General features: G+C 45.4%; 1 protein-coding gene across 1 annotated transcript in view; it reads left to right on the top strand.

Annotated features, from left to right (window-relative positions):
- The window catches only part of NEGR1 (neuronal growth regulator 1), a 293,449-nt gene that overhangs the window by 230,400 nt on the left and 52,268 nt on the right, over positions 1-10,781 (top strand). The window contains exon 6 of the mRNA XM_080407034.1: positions 3,563-3,714. Within this exon, the coding sequence (XP_080263160.1) occupies positions 3,563-3,714 (152 nt within the window). The remainder of the gene's footprint in view (positions 1-3,562; positions 3,715-10,781) is intronic.

A 10,781-nucleotide genomic window follows, 5' to 3' on the forward strand; every position in this document is an offset into this window, starting at 1 on the left:
ACAGGACTGAATTTATACACTGGGAGCGCATACCCTGCTATATTTTCTGCTAACAGAATAGAGAGAATCCCATTTACTTAGGCTTGGATTGGGACTTTTTTTTTTTTTTGTAGAGCAGTATGAATTGTTGACTAAATGAACAGTGGGAATTAGATCTGAGAGCTTAAGTATATGATCAGTGTCTGAAACAAGCCTTTTGGGCCTGTAAACTGTATTGTTTTTACTTAGATTAATGTAAATCCAAACCCACAGTTTCCAGACTCCAGGGATCATCTCATCATAAAATAGCCATTAAAACTAAACATAAAAGCAGTCACAGACTGCATCTAGTTAAAGCTACTGGTCTTCAAGGCAAAGAGCTTGCAGGACTGATTCTACCTCGTCACCAAGTCGCAGGCACTGCTGTGGGGCAGGCTGGCGTGGGTGCTGGCAGGGCAGCGTGCGGCCATGGCCTGCCTGGCCGGCGGGGGGTGGGGGTCCCACGGCCCCTGCGCTGCCGGAGCCTGGGCTGCTCCCCAGGGAGCACTTCGCCTCTCCCCTTGTAGCTGGGGAAAGGCGAGGAGGGATCTCAGGGGCAGGTTTCAGATAATTTTGAACTTCATCTGTTGGATGCGGTGCCTTGAACCCCCTGCGGGGGCTGCCAGGTGGCTGCGCAGACCCCCGACACAGGGAGGATGGGGTGAGCTGGGAAGGGGCTGGAAATCTGGAGGAAAAGGTAGTGAAAGTATCTTAAAATTATAAAAGTGTGTGGCTTCTAAAACTGTACAAGGATTCCCTGCAGAGAGGAGAACGGCTGCGCTGTGCCGACCCGCAGTTCCCGAAATGCGTGGCTGTCCGGGTGCGTTATGTTACAGGGTTACACAGAAATTAGTTCTTGGACATTAAACAGCCACAGGGAAAGAAGCCTGAAAGTCACCGATGGAAAAATATTAATTCCCTTATCCTTGACAAAGCAAACAAGGCTTACATTTGAAATAACAAAACTCATTATAATGGCTTAATATATTATAATAACGTGAAGGTATTGAAATATGAAACCAAAGGTGGGTGCCCCTTGGGGCTGGCACTGGCGCATGATCTCCTTCGGATGCATAGGTGTAATCTCTGGATTAAAAAGGAGATGGCTCTTCCCTTCATGACTGGTGGGACAAAGCAAGCAGTAAGGTGAAGAAGTGTGTAGGGTGGCTGCACACAGCTTAAAATGCCGTTCCAGCCTGAGAAGTAACTTGATAAAACCCAGGCAAGTAATAAAGGCCGTGTTCAGTCAATAAGCTAAGCAGAGCAGCACACGGGAGTAATTAATTTAAAAGTAAAAGCATCTGGTTCTTACAACTGCAAATGGAAATCCTCAAAACTGCTGAGTTTATGCTAACTAATGCAGACTCCTCAGTCCGTTAATTATGTGGCTTATTGATATGCATATCTCTCTGATTCCATTTACCCCACTTCCAATTCTGCCTCCCCAGCATCAGGCAGTGCCTGGCAGGGATGTGGAGGGAAGGAGACTCTGTCCAAAGGGTGTTGGCCAGAGGTGGGAGAGGAGGAGGGGGAGAGGGGGAGGGGAAGAGGTTTGACCTGGCACCTGCAGCACTTGTCCTTTTGGCAGCCTGGGGAATGCAGCAGATCACCTCAAGCAGGCGCAGTTTTAGTTTTTTGATACCAATGTCACCTCTGGTGGGGCATGGGGATGGCAGAAATCCCAACACCTCATTGTTTTGTGGACAAAAAAACCTAACAAACAACTAAACCTTACAGCTACAAAACAGAGATGTTGTAGTTCAAACCACAGTTATAGGCCAAAAGGATGGAGATGGCTGGGAAACAGCTGGTAGGAATAAGCCATAGGTGGAAGTGGAGGCATCGCTCCCAGGTCCCCTGGGAGAGAGGATGGGGGGGTTCAAACCCCCAAAAGGCAGTGGGATGGGGTGAGGGCCATGGCTGCAGCTCCTGCCCTTCCTACCGGTGGAAAGATCTGGAGGGGAAAGCTTCTGACCTGGGGCCGAAGCAAGTACCTGCTGAGCACCCATCTGATCTGCCTCCCCCAGCGCCACAGGCACGGCATTGGCTGCTGCCACGCTGGTAACACCATCACCAGCTGCGAGCTGCGGCATTGGGAGTGTGGTGGCAGTGGGTGTTTTGGAGCAGAGGAGGTTATTCTGCAGGAGAGGCAGAAAGAGGAGGGACAGACCTTGGCAGTTCTAAAAGCAGAACACCCAGGTGCAGAAGCCCGTCCCCTCTGCCTCTCGCAAGGCTGGAGGAAAGGTGAATCTTCTAACGGCAGCTTGCACCCCAAACAAGGCATTTCATTCCTTTTTTTTTTTTTTTCTTTCAAAACCACATGTGTCCATGTGTGCTGTGTCCTCTCCCCAGCAATGGGCTGCACAGAGCAGACCAGTCTGTTACAGCAGCACAAGGTGCGCAGGGAAGAGAAACCCCCCCGTTCACGCAGCAGAACGGAGCTATTAAATGGGGACAGAGGCGCCCGTCTAACGAAGAGGCTTATTCAATCCACAATACACAGAATTGCAATTAATGATAGACTTGAAATGTTTGTGGGCAGAATGCTAGCAGATTGGATTTATTCCCAGGATATATGATTATATCTTTCAGTGTATCAAACGACAATTGTGTACGCTAATCTGGAGTTCCGCTCTTAATGTGAGATACAAGGAATGACGAGAAAGCAACTGTAGCCAGGGTTTTAATAATGTGGTTGCCCTTCTCATCTGGTTTGATCAGATGTGGTTTACCTACAACAGCAACATTTAAACTGGTCACCTTTCTTTGCCTGGGTGCAGTAGCAGCGCTTCTGACGTGGCTTCGGAAGCAACATCAAGAGACCTGCACGTTCCTATGGAATCTGGGGTGGGAAGCTCAAAGCCAGGGAAGTGGAGCCCGGTGAGAAGGGCCCTAGTTTGGCTTTTCCCTACACTCTGCTACCTGGTTTCCTCTGCAGGCTGCTGTCTCGGGATGCAGTGCTGCTGTAGCACATCTTTCCTAATTGCCAATGTATTTTGTAGCTGTAGAGGCTGTAAAATAAACTGGTCGCAGCCCTAGGTAGCCGCCTTTCTGGCTACTTAATCCTTGCCTGCCCTCCGCTGGAGGTGTGTAAGGACACAAGCAATCTCCAGAGCCAAAAAAAAACACTCTGAAAGATTACTGTAATATTTTCCTTCCCCAAATAGGGTTTTTAAATTTTTAGTTAGGTTTGCCCAATTTAAAATCTAAGCTCTCCTCCGATCCTGTGGCCAGGCAGGCAGTGCCGTGGGTGTCAGTCTTTATTTTCTCTCAGCTGTAGGACACAAAGGCAGAAACTTTCCTTGGATACCCCGCAGCTCCAGCGTTGCCCGTAGCCTCTCCGATCTGCCACTATGGTAACCTTGCTTGCCAGGCTACATCGGCAGCTTGCAGACAGCTTACTAGCTTACTGTGCTCCCAGTTATGTCTGTAAAAAAAAAAAAAAAAAAAAAAAAAAAAAAAGGAAAGAAAAAGAAAAATGAAAGAAAAAAAAAGTTATTGCATATGGTATATGAGTTATAGAAATTTTCTTTTTGCTTTCTAGACTGATCAATGGTCAACAAGGAATCACTATTAAAAATTATAGTACAAGATCACTTCTTACTGTTACCAATGTGACAGAAGAGCATTTTGGCAACTATACATGTGTCGCTGCCAACAAGCTAGGGACGACCAATGCCAGCCTGCCTCTCAACCGTAAGTAACGTGGACATGTGGCAAATGTTCATGGTTGTTTGTTTCCACGTACATGGATTCAAAAGCAAAAAAATAGTAGTATGGTGGGTTTTTTCCCTGGTTTCTTCACAAGGCATATAAATACCACTGAGTTCCTCAGTACTGGGAAATAATTCACCTCGTTATTTATTCCGTGCTGCAGAAGGGTTTCTGTTCTGACAGTGATGGCACATTTTGGGGGTATCAACGAGTTATGAATCCACAAAAAAACCACAGCTAAACCCAACCCGCCGTCTTGGTAGAGACAGAATTAGCGTGGCAAAATCTTTCCCCTCAGAATAGTGATAACAGATCACTGAGGTACCACTGTAAACAAAGTCAAAAACTTTTTCAGCAAGTTTTGAAGAATATACCGAGCGGAATAAGCGGGGTGTGCCGGAGCCCTGCCCGCATGGTGGCTGGTGGGGCACTGGCCCCTGGCACAGGCAAGTCGCGGCAGGCTCGGAAGTTAAAGCTTTTGGAAAAGACGCAAAGGGTTGCAATAGGCAAAGCAAAGCGTTGAGATTTTTAGCATGAAGGTTACCTAAAATGGGTCTCAGATGTCCTGCTTGAAAGATATTTTTATCTGTGAATTTGTAGTATTTCACATTTGTTGAGTATTTAGCCATCTGTTAGTGGCATCCAAAGATGTTTGTGGTTGAACTTCAGGGCTGATCTGTTCTAATAGTGATAAAACTGAAAGGCAAAACTTACAAAATATCCTACGTGCTTTTCTCTACATAAAGATATTCCTTACTGAGTGGAAATGTAGATTTTTAGTCGCTTAAATCCTAGGGTTATTGCCTTCTAGCCGTGAAACTTCCTTCTGAATATACTTCCTATATGATACATATTGTCAGGATATTACTGCAGAAGAGATGCAATAAGCAGAAAATAGCACGAAGCCTTTGCTGTCTTTTTTTTTTAATATTTGAGAAATCATTAAAAAAATGGAAACAATGTTACACATTAAACATAAAATGCAAGAAGTGAAAACAAAGGAATAGTATGTCAGAAGCAGAGATTATTTGGTGTACTTGCAAATCAGAGAAGGTAAAATGAAGGTTTGGTTTAATTTTGAACAGAGCAGAGCTGAATTTGTCTCTGAGTTCTGCCAGGATTTTATTTGCTTTGAATTTTGAGATACCATGTAGCCACCCTTTAAGAGCACTTTAAGATGCAGGGGTTGAAGATGTCATGTAAGTATCAAGTACATTGTTACAAATCATAAAAATAGATGTTCTCCATCATGAAAGAGATGGGATGTGTGAAGCAGAACAGTCTGAGAGAAAATACTGAAATCTGGGTCTGATCCTGACCTCATGGAATGAAATATGGGGGTGATGTTAGCTCAGAGGTTTGACTGAAAGACCAGAATGAAATGTCTTATTTTATACTATGATTTTTTTTTTTTTATTCTAGTTGAGAAACAAGGAGAGGTTTCCAAAAGGTGATGATCTAGATTTGAGTTGGGAATGAAGATCATTTGGTGGAGTTTTTTCTTGCTCATTTTGTATTAAAGTTATGTAGAAAGAGTATCCTTTAGAAAAAAAAAAAATCACAGGGTAGCCACTTAAGTGTGGACTCCTTAATCCTTCAGAGTTAATTATTTTTTTTCTTGTGAAATACTGCTCACACTTTGGTTTGATGATAGCTGAACATATGCGCCGATTCAGGTACGTGTAGGGGAAGTGTTAGCAGCAGCTAAGGGTTGCTTGCAACATTTGATAGTCAGATATAGGGTTAAGTATAATTTGATCATGTTACTTGACAAATGTTAAAAATTACACGTTGGTGTCTTATTTCAGCGTGGATTTTAAACTGCTAATTGCATTGGTGCAATACAGTCTGAAAGGCAGAGTGGCTGGAAAAGCATCATTAGAGCAGCTGCCAGTGAGGGCTGCGACTCTGTGTCCCCCCCACACACCCCGCCGCTTCCCTGTGCCAAACCGCAGTGGGTGTGCGGAGGGACGAGGGGCTCTGTCAAGGCACAGGGGGGTTCATCAAGACATGGGGGGCCTTTACCAAGACACTGTCACAACGCGCAGCTACAGCAGGAGTGCTTCAAATCCTGAGCGCGGATGCCTGCACACCTCTGCTGTTTGGTGTTGGCACCTTGCCCAGTATCGCTAAGTAATTGTTAATTGAGTGTTTCTGTCTGGTGTTGGGTTGGGTTTTTCCTAAGAAAAGTGTGTATAGCAGAGTTAGAAAAATCTGTATTTTCTTTCTTTGCACATTCCCGTATAATACATAAATGACATCATGGCTGTGCACAGCTGGGAGCCTTTCTCGGGTACAGAGCTAAGCGTATTCTCGGTTATTGGCATCTGCGTCCTATGGAGATATAAAACTCAAGGATACCAGAAAAAGGATTATTTCTTCTACTACCGAGAGGGCTCTGGCCTTCTGTGATCTATAAAGGCAACCTTGAGCTAATAGAAAGTTATGAAGCAGGTAAAGGGATGTCAGGACAAGGTAAAAGCTGACTTTGTGTGGCTGCGACACGGACTGAGTGAGGGAAATGGGAGATTAATGGAGTTTCACCCGACGGTGCCTGCGGGGTGGATAGGGCAGGGGGAGAACTTGCCTGGGGCGTCTCTGCTCATCTGTGGCCAGAGGACAACCTGGCAGCTGGACATCCAGCAGAAGGTCACCCAGAGCCACTTCTGTCCTGGGGACAGATAGCCGGGCTGGTTTGCCAAACCACCCTCATGTCTGGGGAGTTACAAGCATTCCAGATTCCGCGAACATAACGAAATTTATCTTATCCCTACCTGAAGGCTGGTTGGCCGTGTCTAAGATCCAGCTATTAATAATGAATTCAGCAGCTGTAAAACAGAAAGACTGAGCCTTGTGGGAAAAATACAGAGAAGCAGTGGATACAGAGAGGCAGTGGTTTCAATAAATTAATAATGAATGTCAATTTGCTAATTATTCATGGCTAAGTCCTCCATATCATCCAAAAGCGTTGAGTTTTGTGGGTAAGCGTATGAAGTGCGTGTTCCCCCCAGAGCATCCGTGTCAGGAGCATTTGTTGGACACTCCCATCCCAGCATCTCTAGGTCTAATTGATCAGATGTTTAGCACTGTCTTTGCAGAATTCCTGGTACTTCAGAAGAATGTAGTCCTTTCCTGTAAATAAAGCATGGATGTACTGATTCATTAAACCCAGGAGATGAGGCATTACGGTGTGTACCCAAGGTAAGAGGTTCCATCTAGAGGGGCAAGGAGCCAATGGGGGATGGAACAGCCCTTCTATAATTGAGCAGGTTTTGCTTTTAAATCAGCGCAATTTTAATTCAAGACAAAAGGCATTTTACTACAAACAAATTTGCAAGACCATTGCGAGGGGAGGGAGTGATCATTAACCGCTGGCAGCAAGGTAGGTTTATTCAATCGTCAGCCAAAACTGAGATGGTCTCAACTGCTGCTAAAGCAGCGACGTCCTTACTGAGACGTCCTCCTGCCCTTGCACTCTCCCGGCCAGAAGCCACAGGTGGTAGTGGAGTTCTTACTCACTCTTACGAAAAATGAGTTGTGGTGGAAGGTTTTCCCTGGGTTAACGGTTGGACTTGATGATGCCAAAGGTCTTTTCCTACCTGGATGATTGATTCTGTGATTGTGCCTTTCATTGATGAGGATAAAGGTGGAGCCACTGCACAGCCCCTGCTCCCTTCAGCGGGGCGTGGGGTGAGATGCTGGAGAACCTGGGCCAGGCACGGGGCTCAGCTCTGCTCTGTGGCACCAACGGAGACGCAGGCGGTGTAAGTGAAGCTGCAGGGTGCATCGTCGTAGTATCCTGGCTCAGTCAGGGGTGCAACACCAGCCCCACACCACTGCGGGCCTGGTAGGCACCACCGTCCTCATCTCCTCCGCCTGAGCACTCGTTAAAGTAGGGCAGGGGACTGAGTGCTTGTTGAAAACCTGCATTTTTATTCTGCATGTAGATTTAATCTATACATCTATAGAATCTGTAAGTCTTCTTAAGAGGCTGTTCAGAAAGGTATTAAGTTCACTGCTACATGTGTGTTCTCTGTGTGTCCCCTGAAGATGTCATCCACAAAAGTCTGGGTTCATGGCAGCCATCACCTCACAGAAGATGAAAATAACCATTACTTATCCAGTAGATACATGTGTTTCTTCTTAAGTAAAGGGGTTTTTTTATTATTTATAAAGAGCACCTCCTATACATTCCCCAGTATTTTTAGGAATGCTATAACTAACTTGTCTGGAAAGGTGGTACCTTTCTTTTTTTACAAGAAAGAAAGAAAACTTGTAATACGGAAGAAGCGTTCATGTCTGTTGCTAACAGCTGCCAAAGAAATTACTTCCTTTAAATGGCTGGTTGTATGATCCACAGGGGTTACTGATGTTCAGGTTTGTACAGAAATCTTAGATATATTGTCAGTAATTATTCAAGAACATAAATAATTGTGAAGAGCTGCAGAAAAGGTCAGTAGTGGCATTTGGAAGGAGAAGGAACATAGCAAGGTGTGTGAGAGATGTCATAGTATTTTATGTGCTAATTTAATTGCTACAACTAAACAGAACTATTTTATTGAACAAGCATCCAGCTGTGAACTTATGGTTAGTGAAACACGCTTATAATCTTGTCTCAAACATCTCTACATGCCAGGAAGCGCCAGACCGTGCCCTCAATTTATGTGTGTTGATTGCATTGTGTCCTGGTTCCTACATAGAGATTCCTAATTAAACTGCTGTATTAATTTTTTTAATACATGGAGTTTCATGTCTGAAATGCAAAAAAAAAAAAAAAAAATTCTTTCAAAAATTTAAATTAATGCACTGTAAATCGCACATAATGCGTAATGATATACGTGTTCCTCAGTGGCACTGTGTATGATCAGTGTAGCAGTGGCTGCATCTACCGGAACATCAAAGACCCAGAGGTACTGGGGGTACGTGCAGAGTGGTGCAATGGCTTTGCTATGAAACATCTTCTAAGCAAGAAGAGAGGCAACTGTTTTACATGGTAATTTCCTAGCAGTGCTTTGTCATGAAAATCACAGAAAAACTAGGCTTAAACGGACCTTCAGAGATCACCTCAGTCATCTGGCCAAGGGGATGCTCGTGACGCTGGCCCTCACTGGCCTTGATCCATAGTGACCCCCCACCGTTGCTATCATTTTACAATATGCTTCTTTCCCTACATTAGTAACTTTTCCTTCCTATTGAAACCAGATGTTTTCTTACTGCAGCTGGAGTCTGTTTCCACCATCTCAGTCGCCATCGGATGAAGAGAGAGCAGGGTTTCTCAGGAGTAAGATGACATGAGATCTGGGCAGAGGGAGGGGAACGCAGTGCCATGGCAAAATAATTCTCTCCAAGAGAATTATTTCTATTACTATTATAAGAGGCTCTCAAAAGCCTCTCCTGAAATGAGTAAGGGAATGATCCAGAATGAGTTCCTTCAAGTAGCGATAAATGCATGCATTCGCACTACCATCATTAATAATGGTGGTGCTAGGTTGGCCGAGCAGGCTGGCTGCTGGGACAGGTGCCATTCCATCACCATTTTGCAATGGTCGTTCAATGTTGTGACACCTGAGCAGCGGTCGTATTCCTGAAGTGACTCTTCTTAAACCATGAAGGTTGCCGTATGCCATTATTCCTCCTCAAAGGAGCAAGCTTTAATCTTTTTTTCCTTTTTTTTCTTTTTTTTTTGCTGAACATAATCAGAAGCTGGGATGTGAGCTTCTTAGCCTCAGCCACCCCAGCGCCGTACCTAGAACAGAGGGGCCGTGGGGTGCAGCTGTGCAGCAGGGACTCAGGGGCACCGCGGGGGTCGGGGTGCAGCAGGTCTGGCTGCCGGGCACTTGGTTCCATGTGCTCCCCCCATGCCCAGTGCGTGGCCCTGGCTGCAGCCTGAGACCTCCTTTGGGATGGGCATTTGTTATTCTGCCTGGAATCAAATTCTCCTGATGCAGACAAGGTTTGGGCTGCATGGCCAGCCATGCTCCTCTCCAACACTAACCTCTGGACCTCCTGCCTGAATTTTCCCACTACACCCAGGCTGCACGCGGGCCCTGCAAGGCTGCTGCTGCTGCAGGCAGTCCTTGTCACCAGGCATTTACATAGCTCTTAGTTGTCATGCAAAGACTGCTTGGGTTGTCTTCTGTTCACATAGTTTGGTGTCATCGTTAAACTTGGCAGTTGCATTTTATTGACTGAGAAATTGTGTTTTAGCGTATTTGGGTATGTGACAGGTTTCTGCTAAGCTTTAGCTCCATAGCTTTGCCTGGCCTACCGCATTTGACATTTCTAGAAAGAAATATACTCTCCGGGGAGATTCCCTTTGTGTCCACAGTTTCAGCTGTTGTCCAATTACCTAAGAAAGATTTTACTGTTTTATCTCTCAAATACCGGCCTGCAAAGAAAATCAAACTTAGATTTGCATAGTTCTGTGTTATGTCTCAGCCAGGTGGGCTTGTCTGCACCAAAAAGAAAAATAATTAGAAAAGTATATAGATATATCTATACATATATAAAAATTAAAATGAAAATTCCTGTAGTCATTAGGAGCCTATTCAAAGACTGCTGCATTCTGTCAGAAGACATGTATTGATTTAATAAGGTTTGGCTCATGCCCAAGGTGCCCTGTAGACACCACTGTGCAAAGAACTGGTGCCAGGGACCTAATTTTCCACTGGGGGCATCCCTTTCTGTCCTGCCCCCCAGGGCTCCAGTCATTGCACTGATCTGCTCATCCAGCTCCCGCTGAGCACGCAGGGAAGGTCTCTTCCTCCGTGTTTCAGGAGGGGTGATGGACAGGGAACAGATCTGAAACCCATTCTGGGCACTTCCAGATCACTTGTAAAGGGGTGGTGGCCACACATCTGAGCCATCGAGCTTTCTTACAGCTCCTGACTGGCTGCAAGTGATGTCCAGGTCCACACCTGTAAGGTTTCACGCTATACCCTTCATAAAGCCAAGGCAAATCTTTGTGTCGTGCATTGTCCCATCTGGAAGCTCATAAGGTACATGGGAAACCTCTTCTGTTACTGGCTGAAAGTGGTTTTGCTTCCCCC

Source organism: Falco punctatus (assembly GCF_963210335.1).
Source record: "Falco punctatus genome assembly, chromosome: 11".
NCBI lineage: Eukaryota > Metazoa > Chordata > Aves > Falconiformes > Falconidae > Falco > Falco punctatus.